The sequence below is a fragment of the Tamandua tetradactyla genome, chromosome 7 (genome assembly GCF_023851605.1).
Source record: "Tamandua tetradactyla isolate mTamTet1 chromosome 7, mTamTet1.pri, whole genome shotgun sequence".
NCBI classification, from domain to species: domain Eukaryota; kingdom Metazoa; phylum Chordata; class Mammalia; order Pilosa; family Myrmecophagidae; genus Tamandua; species Tamandua tetradactyla.
Window position 1 is genome coordinate 34,819,666 of NC_135333.1, and position 26,077 is coordinate 34,845,742.

General features: G+C 42.9%; 3 protein-coding genes across 5 annotated transcripts in view; 2 read left to right on the top strand and 1 right to left on the bottom strand.

The window, feature by feature from the left end:
* Positions 1–1,412: 1,412 nt before the first annotated feature.
* On the bottom strand, positions 1,413–7,267 carry SNU13 (small nuclear ribonucleoprotein 13). Its single transcript, XM_077169006.1, has 3 exons — positions 7,118–7,267; positions 3,600–3,720; positions 1,413–2,643 (listed from the first exon to the last, which is right to left on the bottom strand). Exons 1-3 carry the CDS (start codon positions 7,250–7,252, stop codon positions 2,381–2,383), a joined length of 519 nt encoding a protein of 172 aa, XP_077025121.1. The 5' UTR covers positions 7,253–7,267; the 3' UTR covers positions 1,413–2,380.
* Positions 7,268–10,515: 3,248 nt separating this feature from the next.
* LOC143691048 (uncharacterized protein C22orf46-like) lies at positions 10,516–20,538 on the top strand. 2 transcript variants are annotated; one of them, XM_077169008.1, is made up of 3 exons: positions 10,516–10,814; positions 12,100–12,408; positions 20,408–20,538. In XM_077169008.1, the coding sequence occupies exons 1-3, from the start codon at positions 10,599–10,601 to the stop codon at positions 20,474–20,476; spliced, it is 594 nt and encodes a 197-aa protein (XP_077025123.1). In that variant the 5' UTR covers positions 10,516–10,598; the 3' UTR covers positions 20,477–20,538. The 2 variants fall into 2 exon arrangements, 1 of the variants encoding a protein (XP_077025123.1); XR_013179318.1 differs by lacking the exon at positions 12,100–12,408 and having other exon boundaries at positions 10,703–10,814.
* Positions 20,539–23,630: 3,092 nt separating this feature from the next.
* Positions 23,631–26,077, top strand: part of MEI1 (meiotic double-stranded break formation protein 1) — a 211,447-nt gene continuing 209,000 nt past the window's right edge. For both annotated transcript variants that reach the window (XM_077169009.1, XM_077169010.1), the window contains exon 1: positions 23,631–23,840. In XM_077169009.1, the coding sequence (XP_077025124.1) occupies positions 23,664–23,840 (177 nt within the window). In that variant the 5' untranslated portion in view covers positions 23,631–23,663. The remainder of the gene's footprint in view (positions 23,841–26,077) is intronic.

Here is a 26,077-nt window from a genome sequence, read left to right on the forward strand (position 1 = left end):
TACTAAGGTTCCTATTTCTCCACATCCTCACCAACACTTTTTCAGTAATAGCCATTGTAGTGAGTGTGAAGTGTAATCTCACTGTGGTTTTGATTTGTCAAATTACTCTTTTAAGAGATTTTCAACTTTGGACTCTTTGCTCTAAACTTTATTTTTACCTGTATTTGTTTTTTGAAAAGAAAATGTTATATTCTTATTTGGATTTCTTACCTTGTATGGGAGAGAGGGAAGATAATTCTCTAGTTTTAAAGGTACTTTTGAGGATTTGGCAAGATAATGCAAACCCATTTAATATAGTTAAATGGTTCATTCTTATTGTTAAGGAATCAGACCATATCCATTAAATGAAGCATGCTTGGGTACTCCAGATAGAGTAGACTCTTGCTCGTTACCAGGAGGAGGGTAAGAATGAGTACTGTCACTGAGCTAGTTGTGGTCTGCTGCCTTGGACTTCCTGGCTGGCTAGTGAGAAGCCTTAGAGCTAATTCATTTTTTCTTACACTTCTGCAGTCTTACCCCAGTCTAGGCTTCTGCTCCATTCTCCTAATTACAAATTGGAGTGCATGGAAGAGTTCAAGAGTCAAACTGCAAATACCTACCAGAGCTGGACAGGTAATGTGAATGTTATCAGGAGGCAAACCACTGGAAGTCTGTGATAAAAGGCAGCTGAGTAATCTGCTTCTCTGTAAATTAATGGTGCTTGCCTTCTCTGCCCATTGAGTCCTTAGAAGGGTTCTAGTGGGTAGGCCCTGGTTTCCACTTAGATGGAGGTTGACTTTCCTAATTCCAATTAAGAAATTGGATTGAAGCCCCTCCTCCTAATTATTTCCATTTTTTTGATTATGATTATAAAGGTACATGTACAACCAAAAGAAAGTAAACCACCTGAAACTCTATCCACAAATAGACAATTTAGAACTGCTGGGGGATGAGTATGAATATCCAAGTAAGCTGGAAGAAATGTCTATTCCAGTAGGCTGAGAATGGGCCTGCACAGGACCAGGTGGTAGAGAAGGCAGTGGCCCAAGCTGGCCAAGAGTACTCAATCTGTCCTTATTGACTGGCCTTTATCATACCTGTTTATTTGCACCTTGGAAGAATTATCCAGCTCTAAATGTCAACAGTACTGATATTGAGAAACCTTATTCTAGAATGGTAACTCTTCCTGTGTTGTGTTACTTTATAGAAAGCACACAAAACAGATATAGCATGGAACTGAATCTAATGTCCAATGATTAAATATGTGTAAGGCATTTTGAACTATCAAACTAGAAATCCTCTGGTAGAAATGCTGTCTTTTCCAAAGCCTCTTGGTAAAAAAAGTTTGAGAAGCTGTAACCGCTCCAGTAATAATACTAAGCAATTCTTCATTCAACTGTTAGCAGTATACCCAAGAATCAGGCATTGCCACATTCTTTAAATTAGAATATGAATATATTTCTTTATTATGAAGGCTCACAATGAATGAGGTTAGCGCTGTCCTTCTGATGTGATAAAGTATACACCTGACTCACATTGTGGCTGGAAGCAGAGGTGAGGGCTCTCAGAGCTGGTACAAAGTGTCCACTGGAGAAATCCTCATTCACCGAAGACAGGATGTAGCCTTAGACTCAATAATCTTTGCTGGGTGTTCCAGACAGGTTTCCATGACCTTCCCAGAATCCTTCATTCCAACATTAGCCAACCCTCTTTTCCTTTGTCACTCTCAACTCTGTTAAGGCCTAGGTCAACTGCCCCATTTGACAGGGTACCTCTGGAATCCTACAGCACATCCTTTGGTATGCTGCTGCCCTGCCATCCTCAGGGGCATCAGTGGGGTTGGTGAGAGAACATAACATCATATTACCAAAAACAAACAGTGGGGTTACATTAGGAACTGATGTTTAAACATACATCTAGCAGCCTCACAGAACACTTGCTTCCTCTCCAAATGACCCAGAATACCCTAGAGAGCAAAGGAAACCCCTTGATTAATTAAACATTTTTGGAATAATTCTGCATGTCAGGTACAGGGACACAAAGTGGACAATGTTTCCTTCCATGATGCACTCTTGTATGCTTGCACACAGTAGGTCTCCAGGAAGTCAGAGGATAAGGGCTGGAACCAGATCTCTATCCTGGCTCTTCCCTGCCTATGAAAGTGGCCACCACTCTACTTCTAGTGGGTATTGTTCATTTTCAAAAGAGAAACTAAGACTGGGGAGGGGGTAATAAAAATCCTGTAAAACAAAACAAAAACAATCCAACAACCCAGAAACCATTCAGGACTACAATATTTTATAACAATAAAAAGTAGCTGAAAACACTACATGCCAATACAGACAATATATGGTAGACTACCCAGGGAGAGCAGTCAGCTGGGAAATCAGAGGCCACAGATTTATACTAAGAGCCTCTCAATAGACTGCTGAATGGATTGGATCTGCTGTTTCAGCTGTGAGCCTTCTTTGATGGTGACAGAGCAGGCAATGACAGGCCTGGAGACCCCACAGGCCCGCCCCAGGGCCTGCTTGGAACGCACAAATACGTAGGGCACATTCTTATCTTCACACAGCAGCGGGAGGTGCAGGATGATCTCCAGGGGCTCAGCATCTGCAGCCATAACGATGAACTCAGAGATGCCTCTGTTGAGGGTTTTGGTGGCTGTGGAGAGAACAGAAAATAAGGCCAACAGGTAAGGCTGGGTTGCAACAAGGGTATTTCTCTAGAAAAGAAAAGCAGCTTTTTTTTTGCCAGAAAATTGGGCAAAAGTCCCTTAACAAGCCTGTGTTCTGGAACTGCCCTCGGATTCAACTGGCCATCCTCCATGTCTCTTTCTCAAACCCTACATCAAACTCATTAGTACCGTCTCCAAAACACAAGCTGAACCTGACCACTTCTTTTGTCTCTGCTACCACATTTGTCCAAGCCTCCATCATCTCTCAAAACAAAAACAAACAAACAAAAACAGCTCTCACAAGGCCTCTGCAGCATGAGGCAGGGCAGAGAGCACTTCTCAAACTGTGGTCAAGGATCGAGGTTTTCCCCTTCCCATTTGCTGTGGGAAAGCTCATAACAAATGCGGCTTACAATGCAAATTCACTAATACTCCACAGTATTGTCTGAAATGCTCACTTCTGATTGCTTATCTTTTTGTGGCCCACCCAGGTCCAAGGACCACACATAATGCTGAAGCAGTTCAAATCCTGGATCTCATTCATTAAACATGTGGCCTTAGGCAAGGTGTTTAACCTCCTTTAGCTGCATCATCTGTAGGGGTTCTTGTAAAGGTTAAATAAATTAATAAGAATAATCCTGGCACCTGGTAAGTGTAAAACGTACTAGTTTCTGTTAATATCACTACAGCTTACTATCCACACAGGAAGTCATGCAGGGCTTCTTTTAAAACATTCACCCAAATCATGTCAATCCTCCTGCTTAAAATCCTTCCAAAATTTCTCACTCCATTGAGATTAAAATACAAATCACTAACAGTGGCCTACACTGTCTTATGTGATCTGGTACCTGGTACCTCTCTTCTCATTCCCTTGCTCAGCTCCAGCCACATGGGCCTCCTTATAACCTTCAATACCCCCACAGACCATCTTTTGGTGCCTTACCTTCATTGGCTCCTTTACGAAGCTGCTTGTAGTTACATGACTGCTGAACAAGGTCCAGCAGTTTCTTGGTGAGGTGGGCATCTGCAAGGGGATAGGCTTTTGGATTGACATCAGCCTCAGTCTGGTAGGAAGCAATATAACCATTAGTCAAGCTGGACCATAAGTTGCTCCAGTCAAGTTACAAAATATTTTAATAATTGGCCAGCATCCCTCCCTGCCCCAAACCCACACACCTAACACTAGGCTGCCCACTCCCCAGCTTAGAAAAAACCTGAACATTTAATTAGTTTAAAACAACAACAACAAAAACCAAAGTTAGCAATTATTTAAAATCTACCACCAAATTATCACTCTCCATTCTCCATTCTATATTCAAATCTCCCTCTGTCCTCAGTGAGAACCCTGGTTCCAAACAAACCAATGTATTTTCTTTTATCCTGTCTTACAATATACACAAAATGGCTCCAGAATTGCTAGTATCACCTCTACCAATAGCAAACTCATGAAGGTCAAAATTTCTTTTTGTTCTTAAAATATATCCAACTAAAGCCATACAGAGTAGTAAATTCAAAAGTTACTCTAACTTTCTCTTCGTGGCTCTCAATTTTACATAGTATTAGGGTTCTTTCGATTGTATTCAATTTGCTTCTCTCCCTCACAGCTTCACCTATTATTAACATCTTGCATTAGTGTTACGTTTCTCTCAATTAATGAAACAATAGGGAATATATTTTTGTTCACTACAGTCCATGTTCACATTGGGGTTCACTCTCATTCATCTACCACTACAGTATCATTCAGAATAGTCTGACCAACCTATTCACCCCCTCCCCAAGTTCCTGAAAACCAATGATCTATTCATTGTCTCTAAAGTTTCACCTTTCCAAAATGTCAGATAGTTGGAATCATATAACCTCAATTTGCTTTAAAAAAATTTTTTTTTTTCATTTTTATTGGGGGAAAAACCCAAAAAAACCCTGCTGGGACTGTTTGATTTATATATTTGACGCAGTCCCAATAATGTAGGGAAACATCTTTAGGATACAGAATCTGTCAATCTGTAAAAATATATTTATTTAGCTGCTTAGTGCTTTTAAAATAAAGCTTCAGAGTTTTCTCCATGAAGGTTTAATATCTTTTAGATTTATTCATAGAAACCCACTTTCTAGCATACTAAGAATTTCTTGCTTTGCGATACATTGGTGTTGAATTTTAACCACATTTTTAGCCTTGACTCAGATAAATGAGATTTTCTCCTTTAATCCGTTAAGCATAGTAGTCTCCAAGCAATGTGTTAGATTTATGTTATATGCCCTGATATGTGGTATTTTCATTACTGTTCAGTTGTTTCTGAATTCTCTGTATAATTTTTATTTGACCCACGAGTTACCTGCATCTTCATTTCCAAACATTCGTTAACTTTATTAATGATTTCTAACTTATCTGCATTTTAGTTGACAGCATGACCAATAACATAATTTTTAAAATTGTAATTTATATTTCTCCAATTATGTCATTTTCACTTTATTTATACCTTATTTTGTAGCCACCCTGTCTTTACTGATGCCTTTTGTCTTAAAATATTTCCTTATGATGTTTATATAGGCTATATGACAGCTTATTTTAAAAACAGGATTTTATTCTGCTCATTTTACTTTCAACTTTTTTGCAGCCTTATGTTTTAGTTATCTCTTGTAAACAATATATTGTTGGGTTTTTCTTTTTAATTTACACTGACAACCTGTCTTTTAAATGGAACGCTTACTCTATACATTTTAAGTATTGACATATTAGGTTCAACTCTTCCTTCTTTTTTGTTTTCTATTTGACTCACCTATTCTATTTCTTTTTCTTTCTTTCTTATTATTTTTTCAATATTTCCCCCTCTACTGGTTTGGAATTATAAATCTTTATTCTTTTGGTGGCTACCTGAGAAATCAAAACATGTATCCTTATTTATCAAAATAGGATGTTCATGAAAACCTCACACTTCTGAACAACAAAGGACTGGACAATCACTCCTCATTTGTCTATCTATACTTTTTAAAATCCCAGATATTCTCCTAGTAGTTTCCAATAATCCATCTCTGGAAATTAGGATTCTCAACTCCCAATAAATATCAAATGCAAAAAAGAGGAAAACTTAAGGTGTTCAAATAACCAAGGAGAAATCATCTTACTGTTTTAATATTAGTTATCTAGAAAAACAACAACAAAAAACAAAACCACACTTACCTAACTTTTAAATATTAACTTAAACTTGCTTAGTGCATTTACCTTTTAATTCCTTCAAATGTCAACTAGTGGCCTAATTAATTGAATGAATGAAATCAATCCCCTAGCTAACCTTATCAGGCTTGATTATTTGTTTCTCTGGACACTGGACAGCCAAAACCTGCAAGGTGCCTATTTAACAACAAATACTGTGCTTCACTAACTACATACCAAACATCAGGAATAAGAGTTTACCATCATCCTCATTCATCGTTACCTTCATTTTACAGTTCAGAAAAACTGCTAAGTTCAACTTGAAACCATTCGACTCCAAAACTTTTCAAATTAACTGTGTAAGAGTGCACGATGAGTACTGGTTTGGAAGCATCAAAAAATATAAATACGGGTGGGCCAGAGTGGCTCAGCAGGCAAGAACGCTTGCCTGCCATGCCAGAGGACCCAGGTTCGATTCCTGGTGCCTGCCCATGTAAAAAAAAAAAAAAAAAAAAAAATTATATATATATATAAATACTAGGTTCACCCACTTAGTTTTAAAATGAGGCCGGGAGGCAAGGGGTCTTGCTGGGATCTAAGTCCGCTTGGGAGGATTAAACCTCACCACGGAAGACCCCTTCCCTAACAAGAGCCAACCACATCTATCAACGAGGCTTCACAATTTGGTACTCTGCAGAGACGACTGAAAGTTGAACACGATCAAGCACTTAGGGCAGCCGCACGTGGTGCTATCAGGGCCTCTTATTTCTCAGGTAGGAAGGAGCCTTTCTGTGCCCCAGGATGGGGGTCAGGGTCACCCCACGTTCCCCACAGCCCCCAAAAGTCAAAGGCCCCTTTAAGTCTTTGGCACTTGTAACTCACGGCGGGCACGAGGCAAAGACCTACGGAGATCTCTCTCTCCAGAACCCCAGCAGTGGCAGGGGTTGATTTGAATCCCACGGTTCCATGCCATCCTCTAGGGATAGCAAAAAAAAGTAAAAGAAAAAAAATGGAACCAGTTTTTTCCACCCAGCTTTCTATCTTCATCCACGTGGCCTGTCTCATTCTCCCAGGCCGGGCCAACCCCCTCAGTGCACCCGAGGCCTTCAGCCCCACGCACAGATCACGCTGCCAAGCGACTGGAACCTTGAGGATGCCCGAGTGCTAATCCCAGGCTCCCGTTCTAATCCTTGGCCGGGGTACTGGACCTCGGGGCTGCCGGACAGCTAAACGCGGACAGAGCGGATGAGATGGCGAATATCTTCCGAGTCTCCCGCTTCCCGGCCAATATGCCCAGGGCATGAGCTCACCATGGCTGCAGTTGGGCAATCTCGTTTCTCCTCAAGAAATCTACTCAACGTCAGAAGAGCACTCGTTGGGGCCGGAAAGACGCACTGGGAATGCAGCAGAAACAGCCCCGCGGCCGGAAGCGGAAGTGACCTCATGCGCCCCCCCTCAGGCCTCGCCCCCTATGGGACGCCGGTGTGGAGACCGCCTCAGCGCTGGGCTGGGACAGTATTTTTTTTTTTTTAGATGTTTACAGAGGGCTTCTTTAATGTGTTACATTTCTGAAATGTGAATATATATTTTTAAAAGTAATTTTAAAATTTATTTCAAACATTACAACAAACACAAACATTCTTACCATATGATTATTCCATTTTACATATATAATCAGTAATTCACAATATCATCCCATAGTTGTATATTCATCATCATGATCATTTCTTAGAACATTTCCATCAATTCAGAAAAAGAAATAAAGAGAAAACAAAAAATTCATACATACTATACCCCTTACTCCTCCCTTTCATTGATCACTAGCATTTCAATCTACTAAATTTTTTTTAACATTTGTTCCCCCTATTATTTATTTTTAATCCGTATGTTCTAGTCCTCTGTTGATAAGGTAGATAAAAGGAGCATCAGACACAAGGTTTTCACAATCACATAGTCACATTGCGAAAGCTGTATCATTGTACAGTTATCTTCAAGAAACATGGCTACTGGAACACAGCTCTACATTTTCAGGCAGTTCCCTCTAGCCTCTCCATTACATCTTGACTAACAAGGTGATATCTATTTAATGCATAAGAATAACCTCCAGGGTAACCTCTCCACTCTGTTTGGAATCTCTCAGCCATTGACACTGTCTCATTTGGCTCTTTTCCCTTTTGGTCAAGAAGGTTTTCTAAATCCCTTGATGCTGAGTCCCAGCTCTGGGACAGTATTTTTTAACTTTTTTTTTTTTTGGCATGGTCAGGCACAGGGAATCAAACCCGGGTCTCCGGCATGGCAAGCAAGAACTCTGCCACTGTGCCACCATTGCCTGCCAGTGTTTTTATTATTATTTTCATTTTACTATAAATTATTGGCACAGACAATGAGTTGAACATTTTTAAAAATAGGACACAAAAAACAAAGGGTTATGATGTGCTCATTCCATTGTCGGCCTATTTTTTAAAACTTTTTTTATTGTATGATATACATATACAAAACAAAGAAAGAAAAAAGCAATAGTTTTCAAAGCACTCTTCAACAAGTAGTTACAGGACAGGTCCCAGTTTGTTGTGGACTACCATACCATCCTCTCAGATTTTTCCTTCTAGCTGCTCCAGAACACAGCAGCCTAGAATAAATAAATAAATATATATATACTTTTATTATCGCAGTTGACTTTTTTCCTTTTTTTGTGAAAAATAACATATGTACAAAACAGCAATAAATTTCAAAACACAGCACAACAATCCGTTGTGGAACAGATTTCAGAGTATGGTATGGGTTACAATTCCACAGTTTTAGGTTTTTACTTTTAGCTGCTCTAAGATACTGGTGGCTAAAAGAAATATCAGTTTAATGATTCAGGAATCATATTCATTTGTTAAACCCTACCTACTCTGTATAATTTCACCGTCACCTTTGATCTTTCGGTCCCACTCTTTAGGGGTATTTGAGCTATGGCCATTCTAACTTTTTCATGTTGTAAGGGACTGTCAGTAATATGAGGGTAGGGAGATGGAACAAGTTGATATTCTGGAGAGGTTGGGCCCTCTAGGTTTCAGTACTTATCAGGTCCAGGGACCCGTCTGAAGATTGTAGGTTTCTGGAAAGTTACCGTAGCACATGGAACCTTTGTAGAATCTTATATATTGCCCTAGGTGTTCTTTAGGACTGGCTGGAATGGTTAGGTTGCGATTTGGCAAGTTATGATAGGTAGCAATGTCTAACTGAAGCTTGCCTAAGAGTGATCTCCAGAGTAGACTCTACTCTATTTGAACTCTCTCAGACACTGATACTTAATTAGATACACTTCTTTTCCCCTCTTTGGTCAGGATGGAATTGTTGATCCTATGGTGCCAGGGTGCCAGCCTATTTTTTTTTTTTGTCTTAGTTTTTTCTTTTGCCAGCCTCTTTTTTTTTTTTTTTTTTTTGCACGGGCAGGCCCCGGGAATTGAAGCTGGGTCTTGGGCATGGCAGGTGAGAACTCTCTCTGCTGAGCCACGGTGGCCTGCCCACCAGCCTATTTTTCAATACATATTTTCTTGTGCTTTCAAAATCATATTTCTAACTCCATGCTGATGAGTGAAGGTATGGGAATAATTATGGATAATCCTGTGTTTTCCTTAATTGTCAGATATGCCTTGTTGAAGTTTCTAGTGGAAGTGGAGTGGAATCCATTGAGGAGGAAATTCAGGAGGAGGAGCAGGTTTGGGAGGCGTTGACGTTCTGTCAGGTTGAGTTTGGAAATATCTTAGGACACCTACTTTCTCCTGGCAAGCATCCTGCTCTTTTCTCCCTGTTGCTCCAAATCTCTGTTATTTAAAGCTAACCCCCCACTCCACCACCACCAAGAGGATTTCTCTGATCCTTTGGGTTCTTCCTCATCTCTCTCCCACTGGATTCCACCCATATTTGGGGAACACTTGGGTCTAGACAAAATTTGGGGCTAGCTTTTTTGAAGGCTTAAAAGTTGAGACCTGGCAGAACCTTTAGGAATCATAAAACGCAGCCCTATCATTTTACAGATGGGGAAACTGAGGCTCATAAAGGCCTGTGGTCCCAGAGTGAGGCAGTGGTAAGTTGGAACTGGTCCTGGGATTTTTGGCCCCTTGCCTTATCTGGTCCAGGGACTCATCTTATCTTGTTGTTCTGCCTGAGATGTCTTGGGATATCAGGCAACAGGAAGAGTCTGAACTGGCTCCAGGATTGAACATTGATTACATCAGAGATCTCCCTGTTAAACCTCACCTTTCACAAATGTGACTTGTTGAAGGGGAAAAAATGTTTCCAAACTAAAAAATGTCCACCAACACTGATCTTGAGATGGGAAATGTAAAGAAGGGAAAGAAGAAGGGATGCTGGGTGTTCAATTAAGAATACATAAGTTCCCCACAATGTTCATTAAATGTTAATGGATATGGACAAACAGATGAAAGTATCTAATAGGAAGAAAGAAATCAAGCAGACTATAGGCCATATCACCCCTCATACATGGTGGGAACTTTGTCTCTTCACTCCAGAGGACACAGGGATGTTTAAAACAATTCCTTTTTAATTCCTTTAGGGAAGTTCCCCACTATTGTCACCTGCACCAAGAGCATGCTATCAGCGCCAGCCCTGAGGCCAGGTCCAGGGGCTGCAGCTGAGGCCAAGGCATCAAGCTCCTTTGTGAGGTGGCTTCAGTGACAGGTGCTGTGAAGGAGAGGCTACCCCACCCCAAACTAGCTGGGTCAGCCAGACAGGTCCTGCCCTCTGACTCCCTAACACCACCTACCTGGCCTAAGTTCTGCCATGTTGCTGCCACTGCTGGGTGCTTGTGCCCTGGTGGGGCCATTCCATGGCTCTGAGTGGGAGCCAGTGCGGGGCCTGATCTCCCAGGATCGCAGTTGCAGGGATCTTCGGTGTTGCGGTAACCTGCTCATCCTCTGCCTCTTTCTGATCTGGCAGATCCGGCACACTTGGTGGCGAGTTACCAGGACCCGCCCCAGCATGAGGAAGGTCATCAAGGTGAGGGGGGCCCCACGTACCTCCCATTCCCCTCAGCTCTATGATCATCTCAGCTGCTTGTTATCAGGACCCTTTTCTATCCCCGAGGAACTCAGAGACTGGTCCAGGGAAGCGTGGTCCAGACCCCAAACCCAGGAGTCACCTTGGAACCCTTCTTTCCCTCACTCCATACATTCAATCCATCAGCAAGTCCTATTGACTCCACTTGCAAACCATATTTCAAATCTGATCATTTCTCACAATCTCACCACCACCACCTTGTGCAGAGCCACCAACCTGTCTCACCTGAACTGTAGCAACAGCCTTCTGCCTCATTTCTGCCGGTCCTCCACGCAGCAGCCACAGTGAACCTTTTCTTTCTTTTGACGAAAGGATAATACACATACACAAATCATAAGGGTGCAGGTCAATGACTATTCACAAACCATACACATCCATGTGCAGCATCCAAATTAAGAAACAGAAAGTGATTCCAGCCCTGTAGCCCCCTTATGCTTCTTGCAATCACAACTATGGTGATTTCTAATGGCACAGATTCCTTTTGCCTCATGTGGAATCATGCAGTCAGTATTCTTTTATGCCTAACTTTAGCCAGAATGAACTTTTAAGAATCGATCCTAGCACTTAACCTACGCAAAACCTTGCAATGGCTCCAATGGATACACTCCCCAAATCCAAACTCCTAACCATGAGTCCAGGGCCCAGTAGGATCTCGTGCTGAGTTTTCTCTCTCATTTTACCTCCTTGCACTCTCCTCATCGCTTACTCCATTTTGGTCCCTCGGCCCTCCTTGCTATTCCTTCCTGTGTACGTGACCTTTTTCCATGCTCTGGGCCTTTGCCCAAAATGTTTCCTCTGCCTACAAGGCCCTTCCCTCAGATGTCACTTCATTCAGGTCTCCAGTCCAATGCCACCTCCTCCGAGAGGACTTCCCTGACCACTCTGTCTAAAGGGGCAAACCCCAACCCTACTATGCTTTTATTTTTGCAGAACAGTTTTAGATACCTAACATTATATTTTGTACTTGGTTATTTTCCATCTTCCATATCTAGAATATAGCTCCCAGTAAGGACTTTGGCTGTCTCATTCATGTCACTATCCCCACTCCTACTGCAGTGCCTGGCCCAGAGTAAACTCTTAATAAATATTTCTTAAATGAACGAATACTGTTTGCCCTAAGGGAAGTGACTCCCCCTCCCTGAGCCCCAGCATTATGGAGATTTTCCTTTTTGAGAATTAGATGAGATAATATGTAAGGACTTGGCTTCTCCATTCTTGCCTACAGGTACCATTGCAGAAGTGGGCAGTGCCCTCTGTGAGACATGCCACCTTTTTCAGGGTGGCCCCTGAATCTTTCATCAGTCCCAGAAAACTCAGGGGTCTGGATGCTCATGTCCAACAATGGGTACAAAAACAGAGATGGGGATACCAGAGGAGCCTCCAAAAGTCATGGGCCCGACACTTGCAATCCTGGCTGCGCCGGGATCAGGGCCTGTCTTGGGATGTCCACACCCCCTCTGAGCCCATCTGTTGCACTGCCTCCTTTTCAAGTGCAAGCCTGCTCTCTCAGGACAGTTCCTGGGAAGCATTGCAGGTACCGTGGAGTTTCAGGGATGGTCAGACTCACAGGATTTGCAAGCCACTGTTGCCTGCCCCAGAGACGTGCCAAAGAATAGAGCAACTGCTGGTCCACTCCCAGGAAGAGTCAGTGCCTCTGGAGCCTGCTGTTAGCATAAGGTCCCACCCAACCTCCATAACCTTAACCACCTCTCACCCAAACCTACCTTCAACTCATAGGCTGCAGTCCTGGCCCAGAGAGTTCCTGCCTGCTCCTTCAAACCAGCAACTGGAAATACCCACCTGGAAGTCCCAGGCCTGCCTGCAAGAAGCTTGGGCACAAGGGAGGGAGGACCAGGAGCTAAGCAGAGGAGAGGATAGTAGCGATACCCAGGCTCCAGGGTTGGAAAACCAGAGAGCTATCAGAGAGGGAGATTCTGAGGAAACCCAGGCATCTGGGAGGCAACTCCCAATAGACATTGGAATGGAGGATGATGCAGAGACTGAGGTTCTGGGATGGGGTAACCAGAGACTAATAGTAAGTGAAACTGAGGGAGAGATCATGCCACCAGGGCAGGAGAACCAGGATCAGATGGAAGGTGACAATAGAAAAAAAATTCAGGAACTAAGGAAGGAGTTCCTGGAGGGAACTGGAGGGAGGGAGACTGAAATCCAGGCACATCGGAGAGAGAAACAGGAACAGTTAAGATGTGGAATGGATGCAGAGACCCAAACACAGGAGTGGAGGAGCCAGGAGAAGAATGGAGGTGAGGATGCTGTGGAGACCCAGGAGAGGAAGAACAAGAAAGAGGCCAGAGGGGAGGATGAAGCAAAGACTCAGGCTCAAGGATTGGAGGAGCAGGGCCAATCTGGAGAAGAGAATGGTGCAGAAATCCAGGCAAACAAGAAAATAAATAAGGACCAGGTTGGAGGTGAAGTTGCTGTGCAAACTCAGACACCTGGGAGAGAGAACCTGGGAGAGGTCAACGAAGAGGCTGGTGTAGAGACCCAGGCCCTGGGATGGGGGAAAGAGGCATGGTTTAGAAATGAGAATGTTACAGAGATCCAGACACCAGGGTGGAAGAACCAAGGTCAGGATGGAGGTGAGAAAACTGAAGATGCCCAAGCACTCAGGGGAGTAGATCAGAGACAATTAAGACATGAAATTCAAGTGGGGTGGGGAAACCAAGACCTGGGAATTAGTGAGGATACTGGGGAAACCCAGATATCTAGGAGGAAGAACTTGAGAGAGATAAGAGAAGAGGACTGGGTGGTGATCCAGGCACCATGGTGGGGAAACCAGAGACTAGTAGCAAGTGAAATTGACAGAGAATTTAAGATATCATATTGGGGGAATCAGAACAAGATGAGAGGGGAACATGGAGCGGAAATTCAGGCACCAGAGAAGAGATATCAGAGTGAAGATGGAGTAGGGGATGGCATAAATACCTTGGCACCTGAGGCAGAGAACCAGGGGCAGTTTAGAGAGGAAACTGTTGGAGAGACCCATCCACCAGAAAGGAGGAACCAGGAGCAAGTTGAAGATGGGAATGGTGCAGACATTCAGGCACCAGGGAAGAGGACCCTGAGAGGGTTTAGAAGTGAGGATGGAAAAGAGACACAGGCACATAGAGAAGAAAACCAAGGTCAGTTAAGAAGTGAAATTAATGGAAAAAATCACATGCCAAAGTGGAAAAAACAGGAATTTATTAGAGGTAAGCATGGCACAAATACCCAAGCATTTGAGGTGCAGAACTGGGGAATGTTAACAAGTAAAATTAATGGAGGAACCCATTCAGTGGAGTGGCAGGTAGAGGATCAGATTGGAGGTGAGAATGGTGCTGAAAATAAAATCCTAGAGAAGAGAAGCCAGAAAGAAATTGGAGGTGAGAATGGTACAGAGATCAGGGCAGCTGGGGAAGGAAACCAGATTCAGTTACAGAGTGATATTGATAGAGAAATACATTTATCAGAGTGTAAGAACGAGGAGCAGAAGAGAGGTGAGAGTGGAACAGAAACTCAGGCACAAGAGAAGAGAAAACAGAGAGAAGGTAGAGGTGAGGATGGTGTACAAACACAGAGATCTGAGAGAGAGAACCAGGGTCAGTTTGAGAGTGAAATTTATGGAGAGGGGCACTCACCAGAGAGGAGGAACTGGAAGCAGACTAGAAGTGAGAATAGTGCAAGAAATCAGGCATCAGAAAAGAGAAGCCAGAGAGAAGTTGGAAGCGAAGGTGGTACAAAGATCCAGAGACTTGGGAGAGGGAAGCCAAGACTGTTAAGAAGTAAAGTTAATGGAAAGAGCTATTCATTAGAGTGGAAGAACAGGAGGGAGCCAACTGGAGGGGAGGATGGTGCAGAAATTCAAATACAAGGGAAGAAAAACCAAAGAGGGGCTGGAGTTGCTGATGATATAGAGACCCAGGTATTTGGGGGAGCTTACCAGGGACAGTTAAGAAGTGAAACTGGTGGAGAGATAAGGACACAGGAGCGAGGGAACCAGAACAAGGTTGGAGATGAGGATGCTGCAGCTGTCGAGGACATAGGGAGCCAGAGAAAGTGCAGAGCTGAGGATTTTGAAGGGCCTCAAATACCAAAAGGAGAAAACAAGAACCGAGTTACAGGAAAAGATGTTGCTAAGGCAAATCTCCAAATTGACTGTTCTGGGGGTTCCACGGGCAGGAATCTCAGCTTGGCAAGGACCCCAGCCCTCTCTGGCTGTGGAGATGGAGCCACGGAACAGAAAGAGGCAGTAGCTGTAAACAATGCAGCCTCTGCTCCCTGTCTTGAGACGAGGTCCCTTTCCCACCAGAGTGAGGACTTCCTGCAGGCCAGTGGGGAGAGGGAGCATTTGATTGGCCAGAATGTGACCCCTGCCAGAAAGCACAAAGTAGGGCTTGGTTCAACTTCCCAGCAGGCCCAATCTGAATCCTGGAGAGACCCACAAAAGGACAAAGTCATGCATCCAGGGAAGGCCTCCAGTCTGATTTGGCAGCCTTGGAACCCACAGTCTCTGGCTGCTTCCCTCAGCCAGCCCTCTGCCTGCCCCTCTCTCCTGTGTGGCCCAGCCTCCCAACCTGTTACAGCTCTGGTGGCTGCTCCCATTGCCCTCACCATCCTGCCCAAGTGGCCATTTCTTAAAAAGAGTAAACAACTGCTCCTGGAGTCCCTCATGCGGCGGAAGATTGCACACCTAAAATGGGGCCTCCCTCAGAGGATTCTGCAGTCCTATTTGCTCTTTAACTTCTTGGAACCATTGTCCCTTGTTGGGGTGAGGCTCCCTGGATTATTCACAGGCCATGAGCTCCATCAGCAGCAAGGAAGGCATTGTGAGGCCAAGGGCTCCAAGCCAGGCATTAAGCCCCCAGAGAAGCCCCGGAGAGTTCGGCCCTCAGGAAGAAATAATTCAAAACTTCCTACTCAGACTAGAGCCCTGGAGAAGTGTGGACCCCATGGTACAGAGCCACCAGACAGTTCTACCCACCCGGTAAAGCCTAGGAGATCTAGGCCGCCAGGGTATGCCAGAGAACCACAAGGTATCCAGGAGGGGCGTCCTCCGGCCCTGTTGCCTTCTCCCAGGAACCCCAGGCCTGCAGCAGAGTCTAAGGCTGGAAAACCTTCCAGTGAGAACAGCAGGAGCAGGAAAATGGTCAAGCCAGAGGTCTCCCAGATGGCAAAGGTGGCTCCCAGCAGAGCAAGGACCTCAGGCTCCAGGGAAGGCCATGATCACAGGAGGAAGGAGCGCACCTCCTGCAAGGCCTCTAAGCCCCCCAGACACAAATTTCAGCAGCCCACACACCGGAGAAGAGGAAACCTGGGGCCTTTGGAGGCCAGAGGGGCTGGACGGTGGCCTTCCTCCTGCTCCACAGACACCTCCAGCTTCAAGGGGAGTTTCCATTCTGCTGCAGCGAGGCTGAGCATGATCCTTCAGAACAAGACGTCCTGGTCCCCACAGGTGGTCAAGCCCCAACACTCTGGCACCAACCTGAGCCTGCAGGATCTGGGTCCTACCCTGCTTCCCAGGGTAGAGGACCCACAGGCCAGGGAGGGCAGCACTGGATTCTGCAGGTCTTCTTTGGAGAGGAATCTTGAGCTACCTGGTCACTACGGTGCTGGAGCTGCTCTGCCCAGTATGGAGAGCCCCCGTAATCTGAGGGCACTTGGGAACCCTAAGGAGACCCCACAGAGTCCACCAGTCCCTAAAAAGTTTGGTTTCATGAAGCGTTTGAAGTGTTTTTTCCAGCTTGGCTTTAGAAAGTAGATCACAGGCCAGAGACCTCAGGACACGTCTAAGAGGGCCTAAGAGTGTACAACTCCACCCCAAAGCCTCTAATAAAATTGGTTATTTGGGTCCTGTAGGGTTCTGATTTCTTCAGTAAAATGAGTGCCCCATTTTGGGGTTGGGATACTTTGTAGGTAGACGTTAACCCATGTTTGGAAGGTGTGAGGAATGTGGGTTAGCCCAGTGCCATCTTCTAAACACCTCCTCTCCCTAGAACCTCATAGTAGGGTCTACTGAAGTTTCTACATGGTTCTGTTCTACCTTTTCCAGAGCTAATCCTGACTGAGGCAGAACACTCAGCCTCAGCTGCTTGGGGAGTAGGGCTCATCATTCAACACTATTATTTAGGTCTATTTTTTCTTTTTTTTTTAGAGAAGTGGCAGATTTATAGAAAAGTCATGCAGAAAGCACAGGTTTCCTATATAGTCCCCCCCCAACCCAGTGTTCCCTATAATTAGTACTTTGCATTAGTATCATACCCTTATTACATTTAATGAAATAATATTATACTATTAACTATAGTCCATCATTTACATTAGGGTTCACTGTTTGTGTTGTATAGTTTCATGGTTTTTTTTTTTAAAAATTATTCTGGTATAATAATCAACCTAAAATTTCCTATTTTAACTACTTTCAAATATACAATTCAGTGGTGTTAATTGCACTCCCAATATTGTGCTACCATCACCACCATCCATTACCAAAACTGTTCTATCACTCCAAACAGAAACTCTGTGCCAATTAAGCATTAACTCTCCATTCCCTCCCCTGACTCTGGCTCCTGGTAACTTGTATTCTAGTTTCAAATTCTATTAATTTGCATATTCTTATTATTACATATAAGTGAGATCATATAATTTTTGTCTAACTTATTTCACTCAACCTGATGTCTTCAATGTTCACGTTCTGTACTGTATCAGAACTTCAATCCTTTTTATGGATTAATTAATATTTCATCACATATATATATACATGATATCACACACACACACACACACACACACACACACACACACATATATATATCAGGTCCTTTTAGTTATAAGGAAGAGAACCCCAGGCATCTATCCTGTCTCTACCTCTGACCCTCAGCCCCAAGGCTAGGGTTCTGCTGCCTCTGAACAGACTTTGTAAACAAAACATCCCTCCCTACACCTTCAATTCTCAAGTACTGCCAGCCATAATTACTTGTTGTTCTGCCTTGCATAGTTGTAGGGCATGCTGGAGCTAATCACTTGCTTAAATCAAATCTGAAATTTCTGAGTCAACAGGCATTATGACCTGCTATACTTCTTTAGATAGCTTCAGCAGGTGGAAACTTAGGCTCACAAAGCCTAAATCAGTAGTGCTGGAGCTGAAAATTTAATTCAGTTTCTTCCCTTCCCTTCCTCCCATTCACGCTCTTTAAAGGCAATTTAGAAAATTCAAAAAAGGAAAGATAATCCATAATCCCACCACCCACATAGTTAACACTTTGATGTACTTTCTTCCTGTTTTTATTTCTATACAGTGCTGCCTTCAGGTGTCCCCACAACAATTTGTGCCTTTCTCTACTCTAGCACTTACCTGTGGTAGGAACCTTAAAGATTCCTTCCAATGATCTCTGTCTCCTAGTATTTGTGCCCTTGGGTAATCCCTTCTCCTAGAGTGTGATTTTGATCTAGTTACTTCGAACAAATAGAAGACAGCAGAAATGATGGGATGTCACTTCTAAAACTTACAGAAAGACCTTAGCTTCCCTATTGGGCATCCTCTTTTGTGCTCTTGCTTGTTCACTGACCGAAGCGAGTCTCGGGGTTGTGAACTGCTCTATGGAGAGGCACCTATGGCAAGGTACTGAGAAAGGCTGATGAACACCAGCTATCAAGTAAAGAACACCCTCAGTTCAATAGCCATTGAACCAAATCCTACCACCAAGCTCTTGAGTGAGTTTGGAAGCTGATGCCTTAGCTCAGTGAACTTTGAGATGGTTGCAACCTCATGAGAGACCTTGAGCCACAGGCACCCAGCTAAGCCATATCTGGATTCCCAATTTACAGAAACTATGAGATTATATTCATTGTTTTAGACTGCTAAGTTTTGAAATGCATTAGTTTCCTATGGCTGTTGTAACAAATTATCACAAATATAACAGCTTAAAACAACAGAAATGTTTATTCTCATAGTTGTGGAGGACAGAGATCTGAAATCAGAAGGAGGGGTATTTGCTCCCTCTGAAGGCTCTAGCAGGGGCAATCTGTTCCTTGCCTCTTTCATCTTCTGGTAGCACCAGGCTTTCCATAGCTTGTGGTCTCATCACTTCAGTCTCTGCCTCTGTGGTCATGTTGCCCACCTCTTCTCTGTGAGTCTCTCTGCTCTGTGTTTTCCATCAGGACATTTGTCACTGGATTTAGGGCCCACCCTATATCCAGGATGATCTCCGCATCTTAAGTTAAATCCTTAACTTAATTACATCTGCAAAGATCCTTTTTCCAAATAAGGTAACATCCTTATTTGTTCTGGGCATTAGGACATGGACAAATCTTTTTGAGGGCCACCATTACCTACTAAGTGGGGTAATTTGTTATGCAGCAATAGATAACTAATACATATATACTCTGTTGTAGTAGTTTGCTTGTCTGTCTCCTTGCCTGGACTTCTAGTTCCTTGAGGGCAAGAACTGTGTCTTGTTCACTTTTTTTTTTTTTTTTTTTTTAAAGGAAAGACAGAGAGAAGGAAGGAAGGATAGAAGGAAGGAAGGAAGGAAGAAAGGGAAACATCTTTTAAACATTTTCTTGTTTTTTATTGTATTCTGTTTCTCCGTTTTTGTTACATGGGCTGGGGCCGGGAATCGAACCGAGGTCCTCCGGCACAGCAGGCAAGCACTTTGCCCGCTGAGCCACCGCGGCCCGCCCTGTCTTGTTCACTTTTGAATCCCCCAGCTCTTACCCAGTTCCTGGCTCAAAATTCTTGTAAAATAAAATTCATTATTTGCCAAATATTTAAAAAGTATATAGAATAATAATGAATGATATGGAAGATGTGTATGATGCATTTTTCTCTGAAAAAGCAGTGTACAAACCTTTGCACATTGCTTTTGTAAAAACGTGTAGGAAAAAACCAGAACACATAGCAAAATATTAAGTGTACCTTTTATATCTTCATTGTATACATAATATTTTATAACGTGTTTAAAATTTGTTGAATAAATGCCGACTTTGTTTGCTTATTTATTTTACATATATGTATGTATACTTCTGCAACTTTTTACCTTATCATTTAAGCAGGAATTTTTCCTTGTCTTTATCTATTTTTCTCAAACATTACTTCCTTAACATACTCTGAGATAGTAAGTCATTTGTTTCCAAGATATTCTGCTATAGCAGTCCCTTTTCCACTAAATCACATTGCTTCTGAATGTAGAAAACACCTGTTTAATTAACCTCCTTCAACATTAATCTGCTGTTGGGCACATGGGTGTGATACCTGGATAGTTAGAAAAATTTAAACCTTTAGCTGGAAAATGCTTAATATAGTCTTTGGTAGCTAGAAATGTTTATCATAATCAAATCACTTAAGTAGCTTTGATTCACTTCAAGCCTGAATGCCCCTGCTAGCATAGCTTGCTCTAGACCTAATCTCAAAAGTTTACTCTCTGTTTCTAGTTGTATTAATGTTTCCAGCCTTGTCTGCAGAGATAAAGATTACAGTCCAATGCAAGATGGAAAAAAGCCAAATGCATCATATTATCTAATAATACTTTCCTCTTTCGAAGGACAAGATCAAAAGCCCGAATTCCAGCGAAAGAGGAATTATAACAGGATATGCTGAACAAACAAAATGAAGCAGTCAACCATGAGTCAATTTTTAAAAAAATTTTTATTAATAAAACCAATCAACATACAATATGAGCATTCTTTTTTTATCATATAGTTGTATATTCATCATCATGATCATTTCTTAGAACATTTGCATCAATTCAGAAAAAGAAATAAAAAGAAAACAGAAAAAAATTCATACATACTGTGCTGGTTTGAAAGGATGTATGCCCCCTAGAAAAGCCATGTTTTAATCCTAATCCCATTTCATAAAGGCAGAATAATCCCTATTCAATACTGTATGTTTGAAACTGCAATCAGATCATTTCCCTGGAGATGTGATTTAATGACATGTCTCCACCCATTTGGGTGGGTCTTGATAAGTTTCTGGAATCCTATAAAAGAGGAAACATTTGGAGAAAGAAGGAGATTCAGAGAGAGCAGAGAAGAATGACATAGCCACGAGAAGCAGAGAGCCCACAAGCCAGTGACCTTTGGAGATGAAGAAGGCAAACACCTCTTGGGGAGCTTCATGAAACAGGAAGCCAGGAGAGAAAGTAGCAGATGACGCCTTGTTCGCCACGTGCCCTTCCAGCTGAGAGAGAAACTGTGACTGTGTTTGCCATGTGCCTTTCCAGATGAGGGAGAAACCCTGAATATCATTGGCCTTCTTGAACCAAGGTATTTTTCCCTGGATGCCTTTGATTGGACATTTCTATAGACTTGTTTTAATTGGGACAATTTCTCGACCTTAGAACTGTAAACTAGCAACTTATTAAATTCCCCTTTTTAAAAGTCATTCTGCTTCTGGTATATTGCATTCCAGCAGCTAGCAAACTAGAACACATACCATGCCCTTACCCCTCCCTTTCATTGCTTACTAGCGTTTCAATCTACTAAATTTATATTAACATTTCTTTCCCCTATTATTTATTTTTATTCCATATGTTTTACTTGTCTGTCGATAAGGCAGATAAAAGGAGCATCAGACACAAGGGTTTCACAATCACACAGTCACACTGCGAAAGCTATATCATTATACAATTGTATAATTCAATAAACATGGCTACTGAACAGCTCAACATTTTCAGGCACTTCCCTCCAGCCTCTCCAATATACCTTAACTAAAAAGGTAGTATCTATTTAATGCATAAGAATAACCTCCTGGATAGTCTCTCAACTCTGCTTGGAATCTCTCAGCTCTTGACACTTTATTTTGTCTCATTTCTCTCTTCCCCCTTTTGGTCGAGGTTTTCTCAATCCCTTGGTGCTGAGTCCCAGCTCATTCTAGGATTTCTGTCCCACGTTGCCAGGGAGGTCCCACTACGGAGTCATGTCCCACGTAGAGAGGAGGAGGGCAGTGAGTTTGCTTGTCGTGTTGGCTGAGAGGGAGAGGCCACATTTGAGCAACAAAAGAGGTTCTCTTGGGGTGACTCTTAGGCCTAATTTAAGTAGGCTTACCTTATTCTTTGTGGGGTTAAGTTTCATATGAACAAACCCCAAGATTAGGGGCTCAGCCTATTGCTTTGATTGTCCCCACTGCTTGTGAGACTATCAAGAATTCTCCAATTGGGGAAGCTGAATTTTCCCCCTTTCTCGCCGTTACCCCAAGGGGACTTTGCAAATACTTTTTTATTCACTCTTCAAATCATTCTGGGATTTACTGAGGCATCATTCTGGACAAACCTACAAAATCTCATGCTCTACTCAAGGTTCCACGTACTTATGGTGTTCAGTTAAGCTGCCCACATAAGTTATATTAGGAAACACACTAGTCAAAATAAAAATTTTGTACCAAATAAACATTTTTTGCTTTAGTCTCACACATAAGTTAAAGTTTTAAAATATTAATTACCATAAATTTTAATGAATTTTGTGACTTTTAGTGTTTTTTGTTTGTTTTTCTGCTTTCCTCAGGATGTTTGCTATTCCTTTGCCTGGTTGGACTACAAAAACTCAAATTACCTTTCTCATTTCAAACGGGTCTTGGAAAGATTCTTCCTCCAGTTCCTTGTGGATGTGCCTTCAATAAAGTCACCATCTCACCAAAGCAGTGACTTGTTTCTCTGCTTGATGCAGGATGAGGTGGGCCTAACTATATCAGATCATGGTTTCTGAAGGTAACAGGTGCTAAACAAGTCCATGTTGAAGGATGGATTGTTATGGTTAATATGTTCATTTGATAACATAACAAATGTTATCCTTAGCATTCGTTCTGCATTTTGAAAGTCCTAGGTGCAGTGCAGCCCTCCGTGAGAGGATATTTCAAGGGGAACGTCTTAATAATGATAATACTAATAGCTTCTGGAGAAAAATCACTAAGAGGTGTGTGTGTGTGTGCATGTGTGTGTGTGTGTGTGTGTGTGTTTTAACTTTTGAAATTGTATAGTATTATATACAAAGCAAAGAAATAAAAAAAACAATAGTTTTCAAAGCACTCTTCAACAAGTGGTTACAGGACAAATCCCAGAGTTTGTCATGGGCTACCATACCAGCCTCTTCTATTTTTCCTTCTAGCTGCTCCAGAATATAGGAGGCTAGAGGGCTTAAATATTTTTTTATCATCACGTTAGATTCCCCCCCCCTTTTTTTGGTGAAAAATAATATATATACAAAAAAAGGTATAAATTTCAAAGCACAGCACCACAATTAGTTTTAGAACATATTTCAGAGCTTGACATAGGCTACAATTTCACAATTTTAGGTTTTTACTTCCAGCTGCTCTAAAATACCGGAGACTAAAAGAGATTAATGATTCAGCATTCATATGCATTTGTTAAATGTCTATCTTTTGTGTGTAATTCCACCATCACCTTTGATCTTTCTATACCTCTCCTTAGGGTTGTTTGGGCTATGGCAATTCTAAGTTTTAGACATTGGAAGGGTTGAGGTTGTTTAAAAAAAAAATTGCTCACTTCCTTTTTCAAGGTTAATGATTGCTTCTCTTATACACACCTTACAACTTCGGTGTGGTGAACACTCACACCTGTGGGCTCTGGCGGCAAACTGCCTCGTGCGCATTGGCACACACGCCACAGTCCTTGTGCCTATCACCCGCCCTCAGAGGACTCCCCGCGCCTGACGCTACGGCGCTGCTCGCTCCGCGCAAGCGCATTACACACACGCTCATAGAACGCAGGGCTCTCTTCTAAGTGCGCGTGCGCACAAGCTGCGCGGGAAAAGACGCCAGCACGCCGGAGTGCTGTCGGCTAGATGGCTATGAGGGAGGCGGTGGCCCCGGACTCTCAGGGGCCGGGCAGGGAAGAGGAGACCTCTGCGCTGCTCTTCGAGAGGGTCCATTACCGGCACGACCCGCGCTGGCTTCTGACCCTGACCCCGCGCCTCTGCCTGGCCTGCGCGTTGGAGCTGCTGCCGGAGCCCGGTGTGGCGGTGCGGACGGCCCCCTCCCCTAGTGAACCCGGCCCAGGCTTTCCCCTCACCAGGGCGGCCTCGGCTGGGCCAACTACCTGGAACCGGGGTCACTTTCCCTAAAACTGAGCCAACCCAACCGCCTTAAGTTAACCCCGTAAATCAGGCCTGCCCTTCTTTCCTGGCCTCTTTGCCCTTATTTTCTATACCGTCCCAGCCCCAGTCTGCTGTGCCAGCGGCCTAGGTGTAGGCCAGAGCGTACCCTTTTCAAACCAGGCCCTGACCCCTAGCAATGGGCTTCGCGTGGCTCTATCCCAGTCAGTACTAAAGCAGAATCATCCTCTCCACGCATCCCCCTGCCCAGTCTCTACTAGTGCGCATTCCCTCCTTTCCTTCTTGGTACCTGCCCTGCCATTTGTGGCCCCCGTCTCCATTTCCCCAGGATTTATTTTAGCCTTAGCTCAGACTCCGATTACAGTCTGCACTCAGCCTGTGGGCCAGGCACACGTGCAATGGGAGCTTTTTATTCTCTTCGGATATTTGAGGATGTGAATGTAGAGGAAGGGGCTCCCTTGGTCTCTGATAGCAGAATTGAAGGATAGAAGTTACGTTCAGGTTGAAGTAGGATGTATGGGAAGGAGACGTTTCCGATAGGCAGAGGTGGCTGAAAGGTGGACTGCTTGTTCCCTCAAACCCCATCTTTACAGTGAGATTCTTGTCCATAGAGGCACCCAATAAGTGTTTTGGAGATCACTTTGTCCATTCCTGGGGGATTGGGTGATGTTTCTTACCTTAGGTGGAAGCGTTGGGCTAGATCGGTGGTTCTCAAACTTTTTTCTCAAGGTGCCTTTACATTGAAGAGCTTTATTTTTATTTTTTATTTTTTTATGGTAGTAATTTTACATTTTAGTATAAATATGGTGAGAAGTCATTAGAAAGTCTTGAGAAGAGGAATGAGGTGATTTGATTTGGAAATGGAAAGAGGAAGGCCTGGGCTTGGTTAACAGAAGCAAAAAATCTGATACAAATTTATATGAAGGCATTTTCATTTCTACACTGAAGATCTTTTATGTGTGCTATATCCATCAGTGTTTACTGTATTATAAATTAAAACAGAAAGCTTAGAAATGTTTATTAATTCATTTAAAAATAATGGTGAATACATTGCATATTACATAGTAATTTTTAAAATAAAATAAGTGTGTCTAAAGTAAGAAATAGTGAAAGAGTGAATTTGCTTTTACATTTTTGCAAATATCTTTAATGTCTCGCTTAATAGAAGAACATCTGTTTGTGTATCCAGTCTGTTGTGGTATCATTCATAACTTCTGGAAAACTCCACTGTTAACTCGTGAAAGAATGAGAGTGAAAAAGGCAAATAATGTCAGTACTATTATGAAAATAATTTTGAAGTTGTGGACTCCTGGAAAGGGACCCCCTGGGGATTCCCAGAGGTCCCCAGACCACATTCTGGGAAGTTTTGCTAGTTAATAACCTCTCAGATAACCTCTGAGGTTTCATTGAGATGGTGAAGTTCTGAGGTGACTATTTTTAGACAGTAAGACAGGGATGTAGAGGTGAGTAAGACTGTGCAATAGGGAAGAAAATATGAAAACACTTTACTGAAAATATAGAAAATGTGCATGTTTGTGGTCAAGGACTCTGGAAGTAAGAAGAGAAATTGGGAAAGGTTTCTTAAAGAGGAAGCATTTAATCAGGCTTGAAAAGATGGGTGAGATTTAAACCATGGAGATAGTGGAGCTTATTACAGGAGGTAGGTATTAGTTCTCACCAATCGAGAGAGTGATGTAGTCACCTGTACCCATGTTCCTGTCCTGTCATCGGTGGTTACCCTTTTCATGACCCACGCATTCACTGCTGTCTTGAGCAATCTGTGTAGCTACAGCCCAGTTCCCTACATAGGGAGGTAACTTGAGCATGAGGATGTTTGCCTACCTTAGTAGAAGGGTGTGCTTTTTCTACCTATTTCTGTAATTTTCTTGGGCTATGAGTTAGAGGGTCCCCAGTCCCATTCCCTCAGACTATCAAGTTGAAAAGAACACTAACCTTGGGCAAGACCTGGGTCTGAGACTTGGATTTGAGTCCTTAGGAAAGTCTCTGAGCCTCAGTTTTCTCATCTCCAAAATGGTAATAATGTCTATTTTGTTTGCCTCACTGCTGACTTGTTAGACTTAAATGAACTATTGGACAAGAGAGTTATTTGTAAATAGTAAAGTGCTATGCAAATATAAAATAAT